Genomic DNA, 25,140 nt, shown 5'->3' with positions numbered 1-25,140 from the left:
CGTATGCCATTTTAATACCAATCAATCTTAAAACAAAAAAAATTATCATAAATTCCCATTTTTGTATCGCTAGTGTATTTCCGTTGAGTTATCAACAAGAAGACTGCATTTGGAGTCTTCAATATATATCTTTTTAATAATTTTGTTAAATTTCGTGCGATGTAGCTTTATACGCCTGGCTGTTTCACCATCAAAATACTTGCTGCATAGTGCCCAAATAATTATTTTGTGACACTCTCGCACCTAGATCGTCTTCTTAGATAAAAACAGGTATATTTTTTTGGCAATGATGATAACTAAAAAAACCAAACACATTTAAAATAAAACCCAGAATTCCTGCTTTTCGCAATTTAATTTTTCCCCGCATGTGATCTTAAAAAAAAGCTGGATTTGACGGGAAAAATGCTGAAGTGTCAGCCTTGCATAGGGCGATAATAATATAGTTTACAAAATCAATCTGGCCACTTTGAGTGCTGAGTTTTGAATCCATTCTTCGCTCGTATTTTCTAAGGTAAATTACAGGTAATATATGACGGAGTAAAAGGCTTGGATGGTGAGTTGGCAGGAAAACGGGAAAGAAATATCTAAAGTCCATCCGGCTTTCTGCCCACCATCTGGCAGCACTGTTGAACCGGCCAGTTTTTCGTAGCGTTGTAGTATAATTCACCAAAATAACGCTGGGCACACTATATTTTCCATAGGAAACAAAACACCGAAACTTTTTAAAACAATTTTGAAATAGCGTCATGGAAGAACTACGCAAGCATTTATCCTCTGTAAACGTGCCCTGCGGCTCCGGGTCGGGCGGTCCTCCGATATACAAGGACGAGTGCGTCTACTCCTACGACAACCCAGAGACGCCCACCGGCCTGTACGTGTGCCTGCACAGCTTTCTGGGCTTCGGTGAGGCCTATGTGCGAGAGTACGCCAGTAAGACCGGTCACCAGGTCTTTCTCCACATCCGCCGCGTTAAGACTCCAAAAGAGGGAGAGGGTGTCGACGCCGAATGCAATCCGGAGGAGGAGGCGGGGCCGGAGCGGAAGATCACCCGGCTGGCCATTGGCGTGGAGGGCGGCTATAATGAATCGGACATGGCCAAGAAGTACGAGATCAAGGACACGTACAGCATCGTTGTCGCGCCGGAGCTGGACAAGAAGCTCCCCTATCCAGATCCCGAGCTGCCGATGCGCGTCACCCAGGCGGTGGAGGCGATTCTGGCCGCAGACTCGGCCATTGCCAAGTTGGAGAAGGCCACTCTGATGGGTGAGTAGTGTCTGCTTGAAGTCTTTGTTATAAATGTATATAAAATGTTATAAAAAAGCTGAAATATCGCCTGATTAAAATCTGAACAAAGAAAAGCAATTTTGTGGTTAATCAAAAATGTCAAGTCATTCAGCAGGAAAATATATTAAATATTACAATAAATTATGAAATAAATACGCAAAATTAGATTTTTTATACGATAATAACTAAGCCTTACAGAACCTGGTAAAACTACCAAGTTTCATGATATTTTTTCATATTACCTACAACTTTCAACTTTCTTTCACAGGTACTTGGGATGGTGAAGTGCGACAGGCATCGAAATATGCAGAGAATCTGCAGCAGCTGGACAATGGCAAGAAGATACCGCCGGCCGGCTGGCAGTGCGAGAAATGTGATCTGACCAACAACCTCTGGCTGAATCTAACCGACGGCTCCATTATGTGTGGACGCAAGTTCTTTGATGGTAGTGGTGGCAACGACCATGCCGTGGAGCACTACCGCGTCACAGGCTATCCATTGGCCGTCAAACTGGGCACCATAACTGCCGATGGTAAGTCAGATGTCTTCTCTTACCCGGAGGACGATATGGTGCTCGATCCGCATTTGGAGCGTCATCTCTCCCACTTTGGGATCAACATGGCCGCAATGAAAAAGAGCGAAAAGTCAATGGTTGAGCTGGAACTGGACATTAATCAGCGAATCGGCGAGTGGTCTGCGCTGACTGAGAGTGAGAGCGAACTGCAGCCGTTGGCCGGACCGGGATATACGGGAATGCGCAACCTGGGTAACTCGTGCTACATCAACAGCGTCATGCAGGTGCTCTTCGTCATACCCGATTTCCTGCAGCGCTTTGTGGGCACCGGAGCCGAGCGTTATTTCAACGAGTTCCCCAGCGATCCTGCCAATGACTTCAACATCCAAATGGCCAAGCTGGGTACTGGCCTGCAGTCTGGCAAGTACAGTAGCGTGGCCGAGAACACTTTGGATACTGATCACTCCACAGGCATTTCGCCGGCCATGTTCAAGAACATTGTGGGCAAGAATCATCCGGATTTCAGTACCAAACAGCAGCAGGATGCGAACGACTTCTATCTACATTTGCTCACCCTGCTGGACAGGAATTCGCGCAACCAAACCAACCCGGCCGATGCGCTTAAGTTTTTGCTTGAGGATCGCGTCGAGTGTTTGGCCAGTCGTAAAGTGAAATATAAGACGCGCGAGGAGTACAGCTTCCGGCTGCCTATACCGCTGGAGAAGGCCACAAACTTGGATGAGGTACGGGAGCACCAGGAGCGAGAGAAGGCGGCACGCGAGACCGGCCAGCGGTTGGTGGAGCGGGACATTATCAGGCACAAGGTGCCGCTGCAGGCCTGCCTGGAACGCTTTTTCGCCCCGGAGCTGATCGAGCAGTTCTACTCTACGGCCATTGAGGGCAAGACGAATGCTAGGAAACTCACGCGCCTCGCTACCATGCCCGATTGCCTGATGATTCACTTGGGCAAGTTTACGCTGGGAGACGACTGGGTGCCCAAGAAGCTGGACGTATCCGTGGACATGCCGGATGAACTGGATCTGAGCAATTGGCGCTCTGCCGGCGGCTTGCAGGCTGGCGAAGAGGCTCTGCCGGACGGTGCTGTCGAGGATGTGAAGTTCACCTTTGACGAGGCCGTCATGTCCGAGCTGCTCACTATGGGCTTCCCCACGGAGGCCTGCAAGCGCGCTTGCTTCCACACGAAGAACAGCGGCCTAGAAGCCGCCTCCAACTGGCTGATGGAGCACATTGCTGACGAGGACATCTCTGAGCCCTTCGTGGTGCCAAATAATCGCATTGGAGACTGTTCTGCCGAACAGTTTGTGGCCAATCCGGAAAGTCTAGCCATGCTGATGAGCATGGGCTTTGACGAACGCCAGGCTGTGGCCGCCCTAAAGGCTACCGATGGCAACGTGGAGCGCGCAACCGACTGGATCTTTTCGCACGCTGACTCCATCGGCTTTGAGGATGTTCCGCCACCCGCTTCAGCTCCAACCGCTGCGTCTGGAGCAGCTGCAACTAGTTCGGGGCCCAACAAAAGCCATTATCGCGATGGCGCCGGCAAATATCGCCTGGTAGCCTTCATCTCGCACATGGGCACCTCCGCCCAGGTAGGCCACTATGTCTGTCACATCCGCAAACAGGGCGAATGGGTCATCTACAACGACAGCAAGGTGGCCAAGTCGCAGAACCCGCCCAAAGATCTCGGCTACCTATATCTCTACATGCGCGACGAGTAGCCGTTGCCAGACGCCCGATCTCAGGCCAATCCCAAATATGCCAGACTCCCAGAAAATCTTATATTATGCGCCCCTTAAAAAATGGAAATTAAGAAAATAAACTTATATATTGTGCTACACAATGGTTTGTTTTTTTTTTAGAAAATTATGGAGAAAACAAAGAACTTTTGTAATAATATTAAAGGATGCAAGCTATTGCCCTCGATCTTAACTTTTTTAATTAAGTAAAGTGATGAAAGAGGTGACTCAATATTTTCTATGAACTGGAACCTTTTAAATAACGTAATGATTCACGTTTTCATTCAATTGATTCTCCCTGGATGAGTAATTAAAAATGGTATACCATATAGACAATTTTCACGTTTCAACTCGCACTTTATTCACGTTTCTTGGCGGCACTCGACTTTGGAATGGTAAGTAGCTCCTGGACAATTTCGTTAAGCCGGTCTGCAAACGCCTGGAAGGAGAACTTCTGCTGGACTCGCTTATGACCCTGGTCGCCCATCTTTAAGCGGAGCGGTTCATCACGGAATAGTTGGAGCATGGCGGCGCCAAAGCTCTTTTCTTGCTTCTCGCACAGGAAGCCCGTCGAGGTGTTCACCACAGTTTCCGTGGGTCCTCCGCTGTTCAGAGCCACCACTGGCTTCGAGCAGTACATACCCTCCAGCGGTACGATGCCAAAGTGCTCGTTTTCTGGCGTGTAGAGCAAACAGTGGGCGGCAAAGAGCAGGCGGCACTTTTCCTCGTCCGTGGGGGATTGCAGCAGTACCACATTATCCTGTAACTTCAGCTTCTCAGTGAGTTCCTCCAGCTCCGCAAAGTGCTCTACATTCTCCAGGCAGCGGGTATCGTAGCCACCGGCGATGATCAGGCGGCAGCGCTTGAAATCCGATGCGGGCAGCGTATCACCCAAGAGTCTCAGGGAATGCAGAGCCAAGGCATGGTTCTTCTTTCGCTCGTACCTATTGATGTCCAGGTAGACGAAGGCGTTGCGTGGCACTCGTGGATGTACAGGCTGCTGCTCGTCTAGCAGGGCTGCCCGCTGCTCCAGCTTTTGCCGCATCTGGTCAAAGTACTGGGTGTGGAGAGACGGATACAGGACGTCTGGCACTGTGCTTAGCCGCCGGAAGGTGTCCTGAAAGACGCGCAGCGTAAACTTAGAGTTCACCAGCACCTTGTCCGCCAGTCCAATGGTGTGCTCCTCCAGCCAGTTGATGGGCATTCGGTACAAGCGTTTTAGCATGCCCTCCCTGGAGCTGAGGAGTTGATCTGGAAAATGACAGTAGAACAGAACCCGCGGGCGATGGCGAGCCAGTCGCAGAACGGGAATGCACACGGAGATCAGGTCGCAGACCACCACATCCACCTGCTCCCGCTGCGGCATGAAGAAGCTGGCGTAGAAGGCGGCATAGAGCATCCTCAGGTATGCGCAAATCGCGTAGAATCTCCCGAAGAGCCTGCGTGGCAGCCAGTCGCCAACGACGTGGACAGGAAAGCTCCCGTCCGCCGTCTCCTTAAAGCAGTGCGTACTGTCGTGGTGGTTCGTCAGGAAGCTGACCTGGTGACCACGCTCCTTGAGAGCCAAAGCGGCATCTACCACCAGGCGCTCGGCTCCTCCGATTCCCAAGTCCGGATGAAGGAACAGTACGCGAACCATGGTTAAGACCAAAGTCTATAATGGGTAAGTTTTGGAACAAAATACTGGAACTGGGCACAACCCTCTTAAGGATCCTATTATCAGGATGTTTGCATTCTTTTACGTTTTCTTTTCGTTATTAACTTTTAAATACTTTTATTGTTCAGCTGATTCGTCGAAAGTGTGACCGTAGTCGACGGAACCTAGCATGGGCTGGAGTTCTTTCCGTTATAATTCAAATTTCAAGTTATTTTTGCCAATTCTACATTATTAAACTCAACATAATAGAAGAAATTGTATAAAAATATATTCTATATTCATATAATAATCCCCAAAAGGATTCTTAATAATTAGCCTGCAATATAGCTATAGTTTGTAGTTTTAATTTATTAAAACACAGCTCCGGCAGCCCTGGCGTGCCCATCCTCCGCCTGGCAGCCCTAGAAGAAGAAGCGCAGGTGGCAACTCTAGAACACATGTTGACAGCGCCCGCTTTTGCCGTTTTTTAGCACCAAATCAACTCTGGTGTTTGCAACGAACGCATTAAATTTTTGTGGAACCGCAGAATCCTAGCCATAATTACAGTATTGCAGCAGCAGGTGCTCCCCGTGCTCCACCCACATGTGGCCGACTGTTCCGCTGCAACCATAGGCATGCGAGCCGCCTAAAAAGAACCGCCGCCTCTCCACCAGCCTGCCGTAGAGTCGCCGTCGATGTTGTTGTGTTTTCGATATTGCCTTCGCCTCCTCGTTGCTGCCTCCGAAATAGTAAACTAATAATCATCATTAATTCGCGCGCGTCGGGCAAATATACGTCTGCGAATAGTCCGTGTGTGCGCCTCAATTTAGTCCGGGTTTCAGCGGGGCAACAACACCGAAAAACAAAAACCCGGGTGACGCGAACACTGTGAAAAACAACGAGTGAGAACGGTAGACCGAAGAACGGGAAAGAACAACGCTCTCCGGCGTTCCCATTCCCAAAACAAACACTATACGGAAAGCTAAAGCCACGTAGCCGCAACGTTGCCACCACCGCGACCGCCGCCGCCACCAAGATGCCCAAAATCCACGTGAAGAAGCCCCTGGCGGGCCTGGTCATACGGAATCGAGCCCACAAGAAGAGCAGTATCTTCACGGTGAGTACTTCACGGACGCGGCGCGGACTCAGCTCCAAGCGCCGCACCGTGCGATATCACTTATCTTGGGGGTGATTCAGCGAACGAGCAGCGGCGTGTGCTCCGATTGCTCCAACTGCGGTTGGGCATTAGTTTTAGGCGTAATCGACGTCTATCAGACGATTTGGGGAGCGTTTGGGTCATAACAACTACATACGCCAGCCAGCACGATACGTTACTGTGTGTATTTATTTATTTATACAGTTGGATTTGGGTTTTCCCCCAAGGATTTCAAGTATTCTAAAGTTGTTTTCTAAGCTAGTTCGATCAATATAGATTTGTTTGACCGAAAAATGAGCTATTTTCGGTTATTATGCAAAGTTCAATAGTATTACCTGGTTTTAATTTATTCAAGACTTTGTTTTTACTTTACTTAAATACCTTTTTTTAGATCCCTTTATTATGAACTAAGCGTGGCGAGACGTATTTTATAGAAGTGTTATCTATTTCACTTTCTAAGTACTTCATTAGAGTACTATGTGAAATGAATGAAATATGTCTACCTTATTGCGTATTACCTCTTTTCTTGGTACAATTTCTTTAAACTATTTAATAATTTTCATATGAATATGCAGATTGAGTTTAGCCCAATTTCTACTCCTCTTATTTTAAATAATTTTATTTAGTCTACGGACTACTATTTCTAAAGGGTCTGTTAAATTAGTGGCCTGATAAAAAGCTTTAAAAATATATTATATCTCCCACAAAGGATGATATTATATTATATCTGGTACAAAGGATTACCAGGTTCATATTTATTCAAATAAACCCCAATTTGTTTTCTGTGTAGTTAGCAGTTTATGAACCCCAAATGAGTAACAAAAATATGTGTGGTACCTTCCCTACGCTATTGGCTAAACGAGCTCATAAAGTTGATATATTGAAGGTTGGGACATCAGGCGAGTTCTTCTTATCGCCGATAAAATCACGATATAGAGTTCGAAGCAATTCTAAAATTTTATTTTGGGGAAAACCTTGCTATATCTTAATATCGCAATAGGTTTTTCCAAATATTTTCGTTAAAGCTCTGCACCGAAATCAAAGTGCAGTAAAGGCATAAAACCCCGCCTGATAAGAGGGAAAGTGATGGCAGCTCCGCCGCTGCTCTCCAGTTCTATATCCACATCCCCTGCTAGGCCCATAAGTATGTCACTGTGGCTATGTCGTAATCAATTCAACATCGCTGCTGACCTCCAGATGAAAACCACTTGTGCGACGGCGTCTGACTTTCGATTTCGTGGAGAAGCTGTTCTGTGGGTTCTCTGGCTTCTGGTTCTTCGAGTGTTTCGTTTCTTTTCTTTTTATTCCTCGAGTCTCTCTCGGGTTTCTTGTTTTATTTTTGGGCGGGAGCATTGAACTGGCCTTTCGTGTTTACCTCTGTTGCCTCTCACCTCTTGTAATTGGCCCACTAATGATGATCGCCCATCTGGACGGGCAAATCAGTGTGTGTTTGTAGGGAGCGCGTGTAAATATTACATTAGTCACAATTACTACACTACATTACCACCTTCCCCTGTAGTTTCTGCTGTGAAATTAGGGGCAGCCCAGGTGAGGGCGAAAATGACCCCAACGCTTCCACACCCCATCCCCAGTGCCATTTTAACGCGGTCATGCATATTTAAGGCCATGATAATTAGTCGAAAACGAAAAAAGAAAGTGGAAAAGGAGTTTCTAGACTGCCTGCCGCCGGTGTCAAGCCTTCCCTTAATTTTTATGAAACGGACTTCTTTGGTCGAGAGGAAAGCCCTGGACGCCTGCGCCATGCTCTCATTCTTATTTTCCAACGCAGTATTTTCCATTTTTTCCATTTTCCCATTAAGTTGAGTCGGTTAATTAAGGGTCTCGCTGCGAGAATTTCATATTCGGAGTTTTGCTATGGCCTTGACTAGACGCTAATTATACTGCACAAGCCAACCATTAGAGGATATGTCGCCCAGGAGATTTTAGTTAGCAAAGTTTTTACGTTTTCTACGCTTTTTGGAAATTCATATTTAATTTAGAGTTACTATCATAATTAAGCTGAAATTAAATAAGTATAATGCGTGAAAATAAGCTATCAAAATAAGTTCTTTAACAGAAAACCTAATTTCAATTGTTAAAATTACATTAATGATAACATAATTAAATTGTATAGCCTATATATTTATAAATATTTTCGTATGATCATTTTTATTGACAAATCGAAATTTAAAAATTCCATTACTAAGTCAAAAAATCAATAATTTCAGTTTGGAAAGCTGTTCTGTGTTAGTTTTTACAAGGTTAAATCTGCATACTAAATTACCGATTTTAAAAAATTAAAACTTTTCACGATTTTTGACAATTTTAACGATATAACCCCTTATTAAAATGTTGAAAAATTGCAAAAGATTTTTAAATTTTTTTTGTTTAAATTTTGTTAATAATTAATTCATTTTTTAATTGTGAATCTGAATATATACATATGTCTTTTTTCAATCACTGGCTTTTTGTCCATTTTATGGCCTCAAGAAGATCACAAATGCGAAGTTATTTTTTTTTATGTGAGACTGAGAGATGGCTAGATCGACTTGGCTGTTATTGCTCATAAATTAAAATGCTTATTTAATAAATCATGAATCTCTCAAAAAACTATATTTTTAAATGGAAAAAATCAGCTTTAAATAGAAGTTATCAATGTTTTGCATAAAAGGTCAATTTTAAATTGAACTTATCTCTGTTTTCATATGTAAAAGTGTATTTTCAAATATTGTTATTTTAACAAATAAATATTATAATTAGAAATATATATTATACCACAATTATGTATTGTAAATTGCGCTTTATATGATTGTTAGACATGTTTTCCCCAAAGGACTTGGCACCATTACTTTTGCAGTGCACTAGTTACTGTGGCCCAGTAATTTGGTTATTTCCCCAGAAAAAACGTACCTTTCTCCCCTTTCTTTTGGACTTTTCGATAAACAACATTCTTGGAAAATGTTCCCGAGAGCTTTTCTCAGTGAATCGAACAAGAAAAGCTATTTTCATTCATAAAACCCAGCAATAAGGCGCAGAAGCGAACAGGTGCCAATGCGAAAGAAAACTAAAGTCACCTAATGAATCGTGATAAGAGAGCGTGGAAAGTCCCAGTGAGCAAAAGCTTTGGTTTATTCCCTCTCTCGGAAAATGTGTTTGCCGGGAAAAACAGCAACAATGGCGAAAATAAATATCCATTTGGTAATTGTTGTGGGAAATTTTCTGTTAAAAGCGAGAAAGCAGGTTTGTGGAGCAAATCGACGAAGAAAGTGAAATAATCGAAAGTAAATGTGGGAAAGGGAGAGAATAGAATTCTAAATCCTTTGAAAGGAGGTAAAGGAATGCTTCCGAAAAGTTTTATAAAATATTCACAGGAAATATATATATTTATTTTGAGTAGACTAATAAATATAATATATTATTCCGTTTAATTATTTACTTAAATTAGCAGACTTGTGGGTAATTCATGAGCTCGCACTGAGGCAGAGAGAGCAAGGTACTTGCTGAAAATACCAAAAAGAAAAGCTTTGAAAGCTTCGGTGAGGAAAAACTGCATGCCAAAGGAAAATGCCATTGTGGCGAGTGAAAAACAGACAGACGCTTTTCCAGCTGAGTACGGCGCAGCATGTGGAAAAGCGCACAACGTTGCGCACATTTTGTCGCGCTGTGTACGAAGAAAAAGAAAAAACTAAACAATTTCCACGCGTTTTCCTCACGCTTTCGTGTCGATTTCTGTTGATAATTAACGCCAGTCGAGCCAACATGTGCAATTAAATCGAGCCTTGTATAAACAAATACCAAAGCAAAAATAATATTATAAAAAAAAAGAAAAACACAGAGCATTTTCCGAAATAAATTCCATGAAAAGCGTGTGTGCGTGTGTTGTGAGTGAATCAGAAAATGTAAATCAAGCGAGGAGAACGAAAAAACTTAACTGAACTTGAAATGCTTCTCGATTTCTGCTTTTACTTTCAGTTTGTCAGTCAGTCAGGCTTTTCATTTACAGGCTTTCCACCCACGGAAAACTGTCCTGCCGTTACGCAAAACATTAATGAAAACTGTACCCACACTCTTGTTTATATTGTTTCTGACTTGGTTAGTCCTGGTTATCTTCATGAGATCAGACAATATGTATCTCTAAGATGTTGGGTTTTTCTTTCCTTTCCATGTGTGTGGGTGAATTTTTCCTCTCCCCCCCCAAAAAACAGAGCAGCCAGCCTCTCGCGTTACTGATTTTCCTTTGTTCTTCTTTTGACTGCCTGACGCACAGGAAAAATGGAAATGAAAGCGAAAACGAAAGCGAGAGGGGGCTTTTCCCCTGCTTTCCTTGAAGAAGGTCACGACGTCCTTTCGTCGATCCCGCCTGCCCGCTCCCCGCCCCTTAATTTCACTTGTCCAGTATTATTCGTATTCCTGTTTAATGTTCTGAGAATTTCGCATAATTTCGTACGTATTTAGCCCTCGTAAAATGCGTTTTTTTATGACCCCTGATGATGATGATGGGACGGGCTTCTTGTTTAATTCCAAAAGCCATCAACATAATTCTTTTAGCAGGAGGCAGAGAGACATGCAACAATCAGATTTGCAGTCTTTTATTTGAACCCTGCATAAGTCACCAATCACCTAACCGACATCTAACCGGGGAAAATAACATCTCAATTCTCAGACAGGGACAACCCACGTTTATTTGCTAACCAAATATATATGTATATATTTTTCTTGTGGTGCCACACAAAGTTCAACAAACTTTGGCGTAGAAAAATTTCCACGACACTTTCTTGCGAGTAGGAAAAGTCTGCCTTGCCACGCATAAATTTTTCATCCTCATCCCTAGCCACCTCTCTCTCTGGGTTCCGAAATCCGCCTAGGATTGAGTTCCTTGGCTAAAACCAATCAATTATGGCCTGAACTTTGCTCAAGTGCGGAGACATCGTTCTTATGAAACGCCGTTAGATAACACCGCCATATCCATAAATTATTCAGCCATTCCCTGGGCTTTGTTTTGAAGGAGCAGCCATTGTTGAAGTGGCTTCATTGTCCCAAGGAGTGTGGTGTACATATAAAGTATGAACTATGGAGTTATACCGCAGTGGTTATATATAGAGTCAACTGCAACACACTATCTAGAATGTATTCTGCACTAAACAAAAGACTAGTGAAGTCTTTTAAAGGGTTCTATAAACTTAACCCAGAATAAATTAGGAACATCTCTCACAAAAGTTAGCTTGGAAAATAAGTATTTAATAGGACTTTTCAACAAATTCAGGCAAGACTCTTGGCAAAGTTTCACCGAAACTACTTAAAGTTGGGTAAAGGATTTAAGAAAGAATAAATTACATAGTGGGAGACAAGCTGGTTTTAATTTACTCATTCAGATATACTATTATACTATTATTAGAAAAATATAATTATTATCTAGAAAATAAGGTCTAATTGTCTGATTATAATCTTTACTCTGTATTTGGGATATATATATATTATATATTATGTATATTGCACAAATGTTATTCAAAATCTTTCTCTTAAAATTATAAATCCCTAAAACATCGCTTTATAATAAACAAACAAATTTCAGAATTCTAATACCCAGCAAAGGCATATTATCTAAGCAAAAGAAATGGCTTAAATGCTATTCGCTTGAGGCTTTTTTGGCCACAAGCCAAGCTTCCCATCAGGCGTCATTTCCGTTGTCTCTTTATGCAAATTAACTGCACGACTTCCGCTGATGATGCAGTCCTGCCGTGCCTTCCCCCGTATCCTGCTGCGGTTGTTGCTTCTACTTTTGTGTCAACACATTTTGGGCAACAGTTCAAGAAACATAAATTTATTAAAATTACCCGTGTTTGCAGTCGTCAGGCCTTCCGTGTTTGCCGTGTTTGTCTGGCCTGGCAAGGTCAGTTGGGTGCTTGGAATCGAATTGTAGAGTCGGATTGGGTTAGCCTTTCGTGAGGATTTTAATTCGTTTTTGCTTTGGTTTTTGGGTGCATCATCATCCCCATCATAGTCATCGTCCTCCCAGCTAATCAATAAGCAACACCCATTTTGGTGGCTCCTATTTTATTCATCTGAACATGGCACCCTCTGGGTTTTGGTTTACTCTGCGAAATTTTCTATTATCTCACATCGGGTTGCCCAGCAAAATCAATAAAGGGTATGGTACACACATAAATCATGCGGCAGGCAGTCTGCAGCGGTCAGACTTTAGTGTCCTGTGTCGCTAGAATTTATCCTGATTTAGTAGGTGAATGTTGGGAGAAAGATTTCATATTGGGAACATAAAAAAGGGATACAGGAAAGTCATAAAAATAATAGTTGCTGAGTTAATATAAGAAGAAAGGGAAGTTAAAATAGGAAATTAATGTACAAAATGCTTGATTGCAAGCTAGTTCTCTTTATAGATTGATGACAGGAAATCAATAAAATCGATTAAGACCAGCGGGCCATGTCCTAAACCCTTCGGGGTTCCAATTTCCTGTCCTCTTGGCCCAAAGTCCCAACCAATCCAAACCAATTTTGTCGCTGCAGCCGTCGCAGCTTGACACTTTCTGGCCAAACGTTGTTGACAAACTATTTTTAATATTGAAAGGCGGCAGCTGTGTGTGTGAGTGTGTGTGTTGGTGAGCACATTACGTATACGTAATATAGAAATACGTATCCGCAACGTTGCACGCGCTGCAGCATCCTCCCTTTTCTCTCTACCCGTTTCCTTCTTCTTTTTTTATATTTTTCCTCTGCTCTTGCACTCACATGACCTTGGTTCTTGTTGTCATCTTGTGCGAGGGAATGCTCTCCATTAGCCACCGAGTGTGGTCGTCAGAAGGTCCATTTTTCATGGCGGCCTGACATTTGGCACATCAAGCTTAGCATCCCATCGTTTGGCCCAATGGTTGTGCACACACGTGCTAGTTTTCCATTTCACTTTGAAAGCAGCAAATAACTTGAGCACTGTTTTGCCATAAAGTTTGTGAAAATGTTTAAATGATTGACTTTTTAAAACAAAGAAAGTGCTAAATGTTGGCGAAATATATATACTAAAGCATATTAAAATATAATAATGAAGTTCAAAGTCGAAACCCTATGTTTGCCATGTCTTAATTAACATTTAAAGCCCTCATAGAAGGTGACCTCTTTACCAAGAAAGCTTATCCTTAATTGCCTGATTTGGAAAAGTAATTATTTTTGTGTGTATTTAATACCAGCATCACTCAAATTTCAAATCCTCACAGCCACCCGCAGTATAGAAAAGGAATGACGTAGAGGAAATTTTATGAAATTCCGTCGGCCATGAATCTCCGGTTTATTGTTTTCACTTTAATGTTGCTCCGAGCGGCAGCTTGGAGGAGTGTTTACCCTCCCCTCCGAAATGTGTCACTGATTGATTTGTGTGCCCCCGTCAGGTTGGCCAGGGAGTATTTTTAATTAAAATTGCGAAATTGCGACAAAAGTAAAGCCAGCCACGTTCTTAAGACTCCAACGACAAACACCTGCGAGACGCCAACGCGCGATAATCTTTGACTTGGCAGCAGGAGCAGGTGGAGAAGGATAAGAAACAGAAGCAGGAGTAGGTGGAGCAGGAGAAGGACCAAAAGCAGGATAAGGAAAAGGACCCAAAGCAGGAGAAGGAGAAGGAACAGCAGCAGGAGATTGGTGTAGGAGCAAACTTCTGGGCGCCCACTGGTAGCGTCCTTGGTGCCTTGGGCTTTGGCCTACTTTTCAATAAGCCACAACAATGGAGTTTCTGCCAGTTATTGGCCATTGTCTGGGGGTCTTGGTGGTCGTGGCATTATTGCGAAATCCAAATCGAAATCAAGAGCGACGCCGACACGTGCGCTAAACTGTGGCAAATGGGAAAGGGTAGTCGTGACTCTCCTCTTGGCAAAAAAACTAAGAACAAAAAATGCAATCTAAAATAAAATTGTATAAATTTCGTTACTTTCACATATTAATTCAAAATATTCAATTTTCATTTACAAATTTTTACACTGTAAAATGTTTTTAGATTTTTGGTAATTTTTTTGTTAGAAATAATAATATATTTAAATGAAAATAACTTTTATTTTATATTATTAGATTCAAAATTGTGTGTAGCATTACATTTTTTTTTTATTAATAACTAGCCATAATATTAGCCTCCTTTGCTTGTTGTCTTTAAAACACATCGAAGGAGTCATTTCCGACTCTATAAACCGTATATATTCTTGATCAGCATCAGCAGCCGAACCGATCTAGCCATATCCGGGCAAAAAATAATTATTGGAAATTTTTTTCAAAATTGAAAAATTGATAAGGGGTTACATCGTTGAAATTTTCAAAAATTTATAAAATTTTAAATTTTTTAAAATTGTACATTGAGTATGCAGATTTATTGACCTAATGAAAACTAACATAAGAAAGCTTTCCGAATTAAAATTAATGCTTTTTTGGCTGAATTATTAGGTTTTAAAAACTTTGATTTATCGAAAAAATTGTCGTATAAAAATCACGATAAATACTGATTTAAAAATTACGAATATTTTAAGCTTTTGAATCGATCCTATAACTCAATTGCAAACTGAAAGGGCATATCAACTTCTGATTTAACTTATTTTTAATTTCTAATATTTTTTGTTTTAAGAATTTCTCAATTTAAACGTGAAATTAAAATTCCACTTTAGCAAAACTATTTCTCTGAGTGAACTTGAGTGCATTTCCACTGCACTCTCAATGGAGTTAGACTGGGTCACGGAATTTTGCGGGCTTCGGAATATTTGATCAGGCCACCGCCAGCCATCCAGCAGGGACGGCCCCCAACTTGACCTTGGGCAGGCAGGCTTTTTCATATATATATATATGTATTTAAATTTTGCGTGTCCACAAAAACACATGAAAATTAATTAGCAAGCAAAAAAAGAGTAGGAAATTTGCCACAAAAATCCATTTGAGGGCACACGTAATGGTAGTCCCCTTTAGACCTTAGCTCAGATCCCATTTTTAGACGGGTTTTTCAATTTGACAGTGGCGAGCCCATTGCGCCCATTGGTCTCCTCGTTTTCTGTGTGTGACATTAATGAAAGGAAAACATGGAAATGTATTTTCCAGCATGTCTCTCTTGCCAAATCGTTACGCCATCGCGAACTTGTTGTCTGTTACTTTTTTTCCTCCCTTTTTCTGTTCTCCATTTATATGTAGTTTAGCTTTTGCCACCGAAAAACGGATGCGCCTGTCCGTCCCGGTTGTTTTTCCCTTCTTCCATTGGTTTTCCTCCGCCCTGTGCCTTTGCCTTTCAGCCGCTTCTGTCAAGGTCACTCCTAATGCCTTTTGATGCGACACATGCATGTGGATCCATCCACATCCACATCCACATCCGTGGGCAGCAGAGCTGCTCCTCCTCCTGCTGACGCCTTTTGTTCCGATGATTGGCTTGGCAGGCACTATTTCCTGTTGAAAAACACCAACAGGCTGTCCCCGGCTGCAACAGGATTGGATCTCTCTCGTCGTTGTCTCCATCTCCATCCCCACGTTCTATCTTTCATCCAGATTTAAATGGAAATTACATTTTCTTTTTGGCCTGCACTTGACCCGATTGGCGGACTGGCCTGCCCTGCCTGACCATGATTTATGCAGCAAGTTTGGGTCGGTTTAAATGGGTTTTTATCTAACTAATTCCACGCACAGCGGTCGACTCAGCTGGTTGAGGTTTATGCGGGTCAAGTTTGACGAATTAAGCATAGTAATTCTAGTTTTTAAGCTTAATTCGGGTTTTTTGTATTAAATATTTAATAGAAAATGAAGCAAAGGAGGTTAAAGGAAAGAGTATTTTTTTTTGTTATAAAAGTTCTATTAACATGTTCTCAAGAATACTATCTGAAAGAAGATAAGAAACATAAATAATATACCATATTTTCCTCAAATTGTATTAAAGCTGTATGTAGAAACAATTATAAATTTGATTTATCAATTTAAAATACCCCTTTTACTTACTTTCTTGTGCACCTGCTTAATAGCATATATCTAATGTTATCTCGATAAGAAACTCTACTCGTGTTTCCAAAATTTTATTTTCCCCTCATCACCTTAATATTTGTTAAGCCACGACAAGTAGTAGTCTAAGCATAATTGTCCCTGAAGAGATAACAATCAATTCTCCATTCCACGACGACTGCTGAAACGTTTCCATGGGCCGCTGCTCATTACTTACTTTTAGCGAGAAAACTTTCATCATCGCCGTTGTCAAGCTCATCTATTTGATATGTGCGACAATTACTTTTGGGCTTTTTTTTATTGTATTGTATTGTATTGTTTCCGGGAAGAGAGCACACGGAGCAGCGAGCTCGGAGGAGAACCATGTAGTGGGTATGTAGTGATGCAGCGGTTAATGAAATTGTCAACATCCGAAAGTGCTGAAACTTGTTCAATCGCCAAATAATGACAATATAATAAGGAAGGGGGAGAGTGAGCTATAAATTAATATTGAATGTGAAATACCCTGGCTTTTTTGGGAAGTTGTTGGACTTATACCTTCTTTTAAACATTAGATTTGAGGATACTTTCCAAGGAAAACCTGTTCGATTTTATGGGTACATAAAACTGATTAATATATTTTTTATATTTCATCCAGCTTGTTCAACTTCTCTCACACACGCTGTGGGATTTCAATAATGTTTTAAATTTTATTTTATACAAAAAATACTAAAGGGTATTAAGGCAGTCGTTGCTCAGCAACAAAAAAGCCTCCTCGACTGCTGTCTCTTTTCCCTCATATCTCTTTCGCTGTGGCTCTTCCCAAAAGCAAAACCTCCACAGCAGGTGGACATGTGCGGTGTTGAGCTCTCTTCGGAGCTTCCGCTCGCCGGAGAACCGAACCAAGTGCGCTCGCTCCACCGATCCAAACCCATGCCATCCGGCGGCTACCCATTTCTGTCAGTGAGTCGCGCTCGTCGGAAGGCAACAGAACATTTGCTGGGGTATCTAAATGTATCCCCCGAAGTTCGTTTAGTATCAAACGTGACAGTCAGATGTTGGGAGATGTGTTTTGTTAAAATTCCAAGTGATTATTTTTTGGCTATTGTTTTAATTGAAAATTTAAATCATTAATACGGCGGTGTGACGCGGAGTGCAAGTGAATTTGTGTGAACCTGTGTGATCCTAGAGACATAGAGTTGGAGTTTGTGAGTGTGATTATCTCTAGACTTTGCCAAGCTGGGGTTTTGTTAGAAAATCCTCTTTAATTGCCTTAAATCTCCAGCCAAACCCGATTTTTACTATATAATATATCACTTGGTTGTGTGTTACTTTGATTCGCTTCACTTGCTAGTTGTGTGTTAATGTTGATCGATCTATTTTTGAGCCCATCACAATACTTGTGGCTTCAATTAGCACCGCGTTGTTAAAATCTATACAAAGCCAATGGCACTAAGTGCGGGGTTAAATTGGCTTTTAGCGCGATCTTTAACATTTTCTGGGCCAAGTAAATAATGGCTAACTGATCTGAATGGAACATAAAGCCATGGCATACTTTTTGGAGTCTCTTTTGAGTTATTTTGTGGAGTTTTATCATCAGAAAATTAAATATTCTATAAATCAAGAGTGTGGAATTACAGTTTAATTACTTTAAATAAAAATTAATAAAGTGTTTAACATGGCTGTTAATTGTTAATTGTTACATTCCGGTTATTAGTTAATTATCTAACCGTAACTTTGTCAGAAATTGAGCTTTATAGGTTTCTATTAGCTATTAGTTCATCTTGAGGAAAGCTCCCCTGTAGCCAGCTGATAGTAAAGGCAAATCGTGCGAGTTTCAAGTGAAAAACCAATGAGTAAACGACGGAAACTCTTATTACAGCCTCAAAAGTGCCTGAAAACTGCAGCAAATCGAAGCGGGAAGCATCGTGTTTAATCCAAACAAATGATTAGATAAACTTGACCTCGATCGGCGAGATAACCAGAGTAAAGAGGAGCACGATTTCGATCAACAAAAATCCATATATTGCACTCCCCCCTGCGTCACATTCAGCCCATGTCCGTGGATTCGTGGCCATGGAAATTAGTGTAGAAACACCCAAGGAGCCAAGGACAGCAGCATCAATTAGAGGAGCAACAGCTAGGAGAGATTAGACCAGGATTAAGCAGATCATGCGTAGCAGTCGGAACTATGTCCAGCGGCAGAGCGAGACGCTGGAGAGCAGCAGCTTCGAGCTGGAGGATCACGACGATGCCAAGGATGAGCGCGGTGAGCCAGAGGATCACGAGGAGGAGGAGCAGCGCCAGTCATCGGACACGGTGAGCACGCACAGCAGCAGCTCCACCACGCCCACGACAGCGGATGTGGCCGATGTGGAGACCATCAACTCGCTGCCCCTGTCGCCACCCAGCTTTGGAGGCAGCCAGCTTGTGAAGCGCCACTCGCCGTTGAAGGATCATCATGACCAGGTGCAGCAGCAGAAGCAGAAGCGGCAGCTCCAGCAGGCGGACAACAAAAGCAACAGTTCCAGCTCCAGCTCCAGCTCAAGCCAGCAGCAGGATGATGTGGACGATGTGCCCACGGTAAGCGGGTGCAATCTGCGATCGGGCTCCTCACCTAATGCCTCCTCCTCTTCCACGACTCCGCAGACGTCGCGGTACGCGGCTGCAGCGGCACATCCCAGCGCCGCCTTTGCAGAAACGGCGGTCACCTCCTCCTCTGGAACGGCGGGAGCTGCCCACAGGCGCACACATTCGGCGGCCTCCTACATCTCGATGAGATCGCAGGTCGGATCGGAGCCACCGCCAGAGCGACCCAAACGGAATCGCTTCTTTGAGTGGCTGCGCGTCGCCTGTAACATCTGTTGCTGCAAGGTTGGTTTTTCCCGGTGGGACAGGGTACAGACTCTTTGGTAGGGATTTATGATCTTAAGTTTATCCAATTGAGACAGAAAGCTTGAAAGAAAACATCCTTACATATTTTATTACCCTTTTTCAGAAGAATTTTGAATTGATTTAAATGATTTGATTGATCAAAACCGTGTTATTTTCCACTAAAACCTCTTTTGAGAGTTTCTTTTCACAAAATCTTGAATGAATATTTCAGTTTAACCTCAAGACATGGTGCCTTTTTATTTTATTTAAACGAAGTCATTGTAGTTTTTAAGTAAATTGAATTTTATTAACTGCAATTCCACAAAATTTGAATTTAAATTGACTGAATGAATGGAATGGTTGCCAGTCAATTGAAATGTGAAAATAAATTTCATGATTTACTGCCTTATAAAAAAGAAACTTGATCTAAACATATAGAATATGCAAATTATACAACTGGTGAATTTTTGTAGTTGTGAACTTGAACTTGCATATGTACAAATAACATGACAATATGATCATTATTTTGAACGTAATTCATCTACCATATATTATTTATTTGGAAAATACAAATACATTACTGTAACGTCAAAAATCCTAAAATTGTTGAATTGGTGTTTTGGTGAATTGTTGAACTATACTTCAAGAGTAGCTCCTTTTTGGATATAACTAAGTCGATTTTTATACCCTTGCAGGGTATTATAATTTCAGTCAGAAGTTTGCAACGCAGTGAAGGAGGCACCTCCGACTATATAAAGTATATATATTCTTGATCAGGATCAACAGCCGAGTCGATCTAGCCATGTCCGTCTGTCCGTCTGTCCGTCTGTCCGTCTGTCCGTCTGTCCGTCTGTCCGTCTGTCCGTTTCTACGCAAACTAGTCTCTCAGTTTTGAAGCTATCTGAATGAAACTTTGTAGTTAGCCTTGTATATACTCTCACTCGTATATATGTCGGAACGGGCCGGATCGGACGACTATATCATATAGCTGCCATAGGAATGACCGGAAAATTTTTACAAAAAAAATTTTAACTTTTTCAGTTTTCAATAGAATTGAATCAAATTTGAGATATAGCCATTTTACTATACTCTTCAATTTTGTACGAAATTTTATAAAAATCGGACTACTATATCATATAGCTCCCATAGGAACGATCGAGAAATTAATACAATTAAATTTATAACTTTTTTAGTTTTCAGCTGATTTTCATCAAATTTGAGGTATAGCTATTTTATATAAGTCTTAACTTTTGTGGCAAATTTCATGAAAATCGGACGACTATATCATATAGGTGCCATACAAACGATCGTTTGATGTGGAGGAAAAATGCAAATCAGTGAATGTAAAACTGCAAATATGTATAGGTGAATGAAATGAAAGCAGGTATTACTTCATTGTTTTTTAACACAAATATATATAATTTATATTGTATGGATTCCTATTCATAGAAGTTCTATCTGCAAGGGTATATAAACTTCGGCGTGCCGAAGTTAGCTTCCTTTCTTGTTTTTATTAATATACCATTAATAATTAGAATTCTTATTTATTCAGGCTTCGTTTGTCTTATTCCGATCTGAAATGTCAGAAATAAAAGCTTTCTGACTTGTTTGAATTGAATCCCGAGCTGAGTTCATTGGGGATTCGTTTTTTTATTTATTGATGCGCGACAAAAAACAAATCAGTTGACGGCATTCCGAAAACCATTGCCCGACTGCCATCACCGTCGCCGTTGCCACCGCCTCGAGTGACATTGGGGCAGTTAACGAGCTCAAACAATTTCGCATTTAGTACAATTTATTTATAGCTGAGTCCGCGACTCAAATGTTTACAAATAAAGCTAGAGCCCAGGCGGTCACTGAAGGGTTAATATGGCACAGTAGCTTTGCGCCTTATCCAACGATGACGCACTCTCGCCTGGGTGCGTCGCCTCCTCGTTTCCTCTGTGGGCTTTGTGCATCCTGCAATCATCCAATGCCATTGCTCTTTACTTAGTCTGATATCGAATCTAACGTATGTCATTACTAATTCACTCTCTAATCTATCCACAGAGTTCCGGAATCGGAGAGCCGAGTGTTCATCATGCGCTGGTTGTGATATTTCTAGAGTTCTTCGCCTGGGGTCTGCTGACAATGCCCATTATATCGGTGAGTAGAGGGTCCTAGGAGAGAAATCCCAATTGCAACTTAACCTAATACTCCTTTTTTGCTTATCCAAAACAGACCCTCAACCAGACGTTTCCGGATCACACATTCCTGATGAACGGCCTGGTCATGGGCATCAAGGGCATCTTATCGTTCCTGTCGGCACCGCTGATCGGCGCCTTGTCGGACATCTGGGGCCGAAAGTTTTTCCTATTAGTCACAGTATTCTTCACCTGCCTACCCATACCGCTGATGTCCATCAATACGTGGTGGTTCTTTGCCATGATCTCAATAAGCGGCGCCTTCGCCGTCACCTTCTCGGTGGTATTTGCCTATGTGGCGGATGTCACCACGCCGGAGGAGCGATCCAAGGCATATGGCCTGGCCTCGGCCACATTTGCCGCCAGTCTGGTCATCTCGCCGGCATTGGGCAATGCCTTGATGGAGATGTACGGTGACACGCTGGTCGTGGCCCTCTCCACGGCCATTGCGCTGCTCGATGTGTTCTTCATTCTTGTTGCAGTGCCGGAGAGTCTATCGGAGAAGATGCGACCCGCCACTTGGGGTGCGCCCATCAGCTGGGAGCAGGCGGATCCTTTCCTGGTAAGTCTAAATAACTAAAATACCTTATAAAGTGATGTATTTTAATGTTTTGTGATATAATTTATCAGGCTTTGCGCAAAGTGGGCACCGACAAGACCGTGCTCATGCTTTGCCTCACTGTGCTGCTGTCGTACCTGCCTGAAGCCGGCGAGTATTCCTGTATGTTTGTCTATCTTAAGCTCAAGATGGGTTTCAACTATGTGGAGGTGTCCGTTTTTATAGCCATTGTTGGCATTCTCAGCATAACGGTGCAAGTGACCCTCGGCTCTTTTATGAAGTAAGTTATCTGGAAGCTCCCTTATCGTCCTCCCTAAATATGAAGCTAATGGCATTTATTCTTTCCACAGAGTGTTTGGAGCCAAGCGCACGATCATTATGGGCCTAGCCCTGGAAATTGTGCAGCTGCTGTGGTACGGCTTTGGCAGTCAAAAATGGTGAGTTTAAGCTAGAAAGCTGGATTTTGTAAGACTTTTGTATTTGATACTCTATCTTGTATCCCTTCAGGATGATGTGGTCGGCTGGCGTTGTGGCTGCCCTGGGCTCTCTCACGTATCCAGCCATCAGCGCCTTTGTGTCACTCTACGCGGCTCCAGAGAGTCAAGGTAAGCGATTTGAATCCTTTTCCTCCTTTACCTTCGTTACTAATTAAAAAACACTATTTACAGGAGCTGTCCAGGGCATGATCACGGGCATGCGGGGTCTGTGCAATGGCCTGGGACCGGCAGTGTTTGGGGTTATATTTTACCTGTTTAATGTGGACCTAAACGATGACCACGATGCCCATGCCAAGACCAGCGGCAGCCGGGCGACGAATGTGGAAAAGATATCGCAGCATGTACCGGGTCCACCGTTCGTCTTTGGCGCTTTGTGCGTCTTCTGTGCCATAATTGTGGCGGCGTTCATTCCGGAGGGCCAGACTAGCCAGTTGGAGAAGAAACGTAAGCAGCGGCAGTCATCAGTCACAGATCCATTGACCCACTCATCCCATCAGTGACGAATAAAAATTAACCTATGCTATATAATGACACTCTTTCAGGTGGCTCGCTCGACGTGCAGTATGAGATTGAGACGGGTCACAAGGCGCCCAGCTCCTTGGCGCCGCTCATTCGCTCCGACTCGCTGGCGCAGCTGTAGTGGGCTCCATCGTAGTCGTCCTAACCACACAACCGTAATCCGTAACCCGCAACCCGTAAACCGTAACAGTTGGTGGCTATAGAGATACGTTTAAGCAGAGTTAAGGAGTTAAGAGTTTTTTGTAACTGTAAACAACAAATGCTGTAACTAGTTTGGCTTTAGTTTCCGAGTCTAACATTAATTGTAGTTGAGCCCGAGAAGAGATGTTATTGTTTGCGTTGGATCCCTCGGTTCTAACATTAGTTTCCACCTCAGCCCAAGTACATAGATATATATAGATTTCGTAATTTATATTTATTATCGCGATAAGTAACGTAACAGCAACATAGTCACATACTATTGGATATATTGGCCGTGTGCTTGCCCGCTTGCCGGCTTTTCCTATTCAGTTCTCTTCGGGCTGGGGATTACACATCACAGCAGATAGCTTTGCAACAACAGCAACCACAACAACAACAACAAACAACAAAATAACTGCCAAACAAACAAAATAACGAAAGAGAGGAAAATTTGTAATTGTAATTTGTAATCTTCAGCAGCAGTTTTTCGAGTACATTTCCAGTTGGGCTTATCACTTGCTATCGCCGCGATATCTTTCCGTTCCGTCACCGTTTTAGTTACCACACACACACACAAATTAGGAAGAAGAGATAAAGGAATCCAAATAAACTGAATAACAAGCTTTACTTTGAAAATTGTAGTGATTTAAAGTCTAAAAACCTAAAACAAAAAAAAGCAAGAATTGCAAAGCTAGGCGACTTCAATTAAATATGACAAACAAAATATATGTATATATATAGAGATATGTATGTATGGATCGTAATGTTTTTAATTTAGCTAAATGCGATTATAGCGCCGCCTCCTCCCGATCATCATAGTTTTTTATTTTGATAAAAACAACAAGAAGAGCCAGTGAATAGCCTTTCTCACCAAAAGTCAATGCTTGATCGTACATACATATATATAGGGACATATAGCGTGTGTGTATGTCCGTGCTGCGGGAATCAAAAGTTATATTTTTCGAAGTTGCTAACTAACAACCGTGTAAAGTAGTTGCCCCAACTCACAGACGTGCGTGGCCGGACATACACATCGCACATATCCGTGCGAGAGAGGATCAGGAGCAGCAGCAGCAGGAGCTGGAGTCGGAGTTGGAGTGTTTGCCCCGATGATGAGACAGTATACAACATGAAAACTGAATCCAAATTTCGATTGTAAATTATTTAACGTGTAATTTAGTGTTTTAAACGAAACCAAAATAAAACAACATTGTTTATTGAAACGCTAGTACAATGAAGCGCGAAAGACTTTTTAAATAAATGGGATCACCCATTGTAAGTATAATTATCGGATTAGTTATAACTCTAGTTGGTTGGTAGTGAATTTTGATTTAAAACGGATTATGTAGTTTAGGGAAAACTGATGGACAATTTTAATAGAAACTTCCCAAACTTAAGTTGTGCCACCTAAAATTTCGGCAAAACTCCCAATTTATTGCTTAATTTTTTAGATTTCATAAAAGATCTTGAATTTCTTTACACTCTTTTGGGCTATTTTAATGGAATTTATGCCTAAAATGATTACAAAAGACTAAAGCCGAAGGCATCTACTTTCTGAATTTAAATATTTGAATTTGTAAAATTGTCGTTAAAAATGTTTTTACATCTTGGTTTGTGTCGCTGCTTTGGCTTCTTATTTAGCAAAATATACTAAACTCAAGTACAAATATCGGAATATCGATGAAGCATGGCGTCTTATAGACGTGCAATATGTAAAATGTTAAATAACAGCTTTGGATTTCAAAGTGACTAAAAAAAGATCAAAAATACCAACAATACATTGGTATTTTTATATGTTTTCAACAACATGAGAATTCTACATGTATCTGTAAACATGTAAAATTGTTTTCAATTCGTGTAAGATGTTCAAAGTGACCAGACGCTTTCTTCTGTTAATGAGCAGGTCGTTATTGTATCTTACATTCTACATGGAATTCTACTTCCTACATGAGAATTCGACCCCAAGTATCTGTAAACGTGTCAAATTGTTTTACAGACTTGTGAGCTGTAAAATGTTAAGTAACAGCACACCGCTCTTTGGGCAC

At 42.0% G+C, this 25,140-nt stretch overlaps 3 protein-coding genes and 1 long non-coding RNA gene across 15 annotated transcripts; 3 read left to right on the top strand and 1 right to left on the bottom strand.

Moving 5' to 3' along the window:
• Window positions 1–638: 638 nt before the first annotated feature.
• Window positions 639–3,659, top strand: Usp5 (ubiquitin specific protease 5). 2 transcript variants are annotated; one of them, XM_020950871.2, is made up of 2 exons: window positions 639–1,263; window positions 1,553–3,659. In XM_020950871.2, the coding sequence occupies exons 1-2, from the start codon at window positions 747–749 to the stop codon at window positions 3,535–3,537; spliced, it is 2,502 nt and encodes an 833-aa protein (XP_020806530.2). In that variant the 5' UTR covers window positions 639–746; the 3' UTR covers window positions 3,538–3,659. The 2 variants fall into 2 exon arrangements, with proteins under 2 accessions (XP_020806530.2, XP_086694992.1); XM_086838866.1 differs by lacking the exon at window positions 639–1,263 and adding an exon at window positions 1,332–1,488.
• Window positions 3,626–5,383, bottom strand: Alg2 (alpha-1,3/1,6-mannosyltransferase Alg2). Its single transcript, XM_020950898.2, has one exon. The coding sequence runs from the start codon at window positions 5,192–5,194 to the stop codon at window positions 3,914–3,916; it is 1,281 nt and encodes a 426-aa protein (XP_020806557.2). The 5' UTR covers window positions 5,195–5,383; the 3' UTR covers window positions 3,626–3,913.
• A 234-nt stretch (window positions 5,384–5,617) lies between these two features.
• On the top strand, window positions 5,618–24,333 carry LOC110182767 (solute carrier family 71 member 1). 11 transcript variants are annotated; one of them, XM_086838896.1, is made up of 10 exons: window positions 9,544–9,677; window positions 18,166–18,866; window positions 18,933–19,157; window positions 21,207–21,302; window positions 21,378–21,902; window positions 21,971–22,179; window positions 22,250–22,336; window positions 22,407–22,504; window positions 22,568–22,840; window positions 22,939–24,333. In XM_086838896.1, exons 2-10 carry the CDS (start codon window positions 18,456–18,458, stop codon window positions 23,034–23,036), a joined length of 2,022 nt encoding a protein of 673 aa, XP_086695022.1. In that variant the 5' UTR covers window positions 9,544–9,677; window positions 18,166–18,455; the 3' UTR covers window positions 23,037–24,333. The 11 variants fall into 11 exon arrangements, with proteins under 11 accessions (XP_020806544.1, XP_086695022.1, XP_020806543.1 ...); XM_020950884.2 differs by lacking the exon at window positions 9,544–9,677 and adding an exon at window positions 9,901–10,246; XM_086838884.1 differs by lacking the exon at window positions 9,544–9,677 and adding an exon at window positions 9,917–10,228.
• On the top strand, window positions 13,201–17,111 carry LOC147644893 (uncharacterized). Its single transcript, XR_015273044.1, has 2 exons — window positions 13,201–13,513; window positions 13,571–17,111. It is a non-coding gene; the product is annotated as an uncharacterized LOC147644893 (long non-coding RNA).
• Window positions 24,334–25,140: the final 807 nt, after the last annotated feature.

Source organism: Drosophila serrata, unplaced genomic scaffold (genome assembly GCF_035046125.1).
Source record: "Drosophila serrata isolate PLE 108 unplaced genomic scaffold, ASM3504612v1 contig_71, whole genome shotgun sequence".
Taxonomy (NCBI): Eukaryota; Metazoa; Arthropoda; class Insecta; order Diptera; family Drosophilidae; genus Drosophila; species Drosophila serrata.
The sequence above is the reverse complement of the archived record's forward strand: the minus strand, read 5'-3'. Positions and strand labels throughout refer to the sequence as shown.

Coding starts and splice junctions, on each gene's coding strand:
- Usp5 (XM_020950871.2), top strand. CDS start 747: ATGGAAGAACTACGCAAGCATTTATCCTCTGTAAACGTGCCCTGCGGC. Junction 1,264..1,552: donor GGAGAAGGCCACTCTGATGG/GTGAGTAGTGTC, acceptor TTTCTTTCACAG/GTACTTGGGATGGTGAAGTG.
- Alg2 (XM_020950898.2), bottom strand. CDS start 5,194: ATGGTTCGCGTACTGTTCCTTCATCCGGACTTGGGAATCGGAGGAGCC.
- LOC110182767 (XM_020950883.2), top strand. CDS start 18,456: ATGCGTAGCAGTCGGAACTATGTCCAGCGGCAGAGCGAGACGCTGGAG. Junction 21,303..21,377: donor TGACAATGCCCATTATATCG/GTGAGTAGAGGG, acceptor TATCCAAAACAG/ACCCTCAACCAGACGTTTCC. Junction 22,180..22,249: donor ACCCTCGGCTCTTTTATGAA/GTAAGTTATCTG, acceptor TTCTTTCCACAG/AGTGTTTGGAGCCAAGCGCA.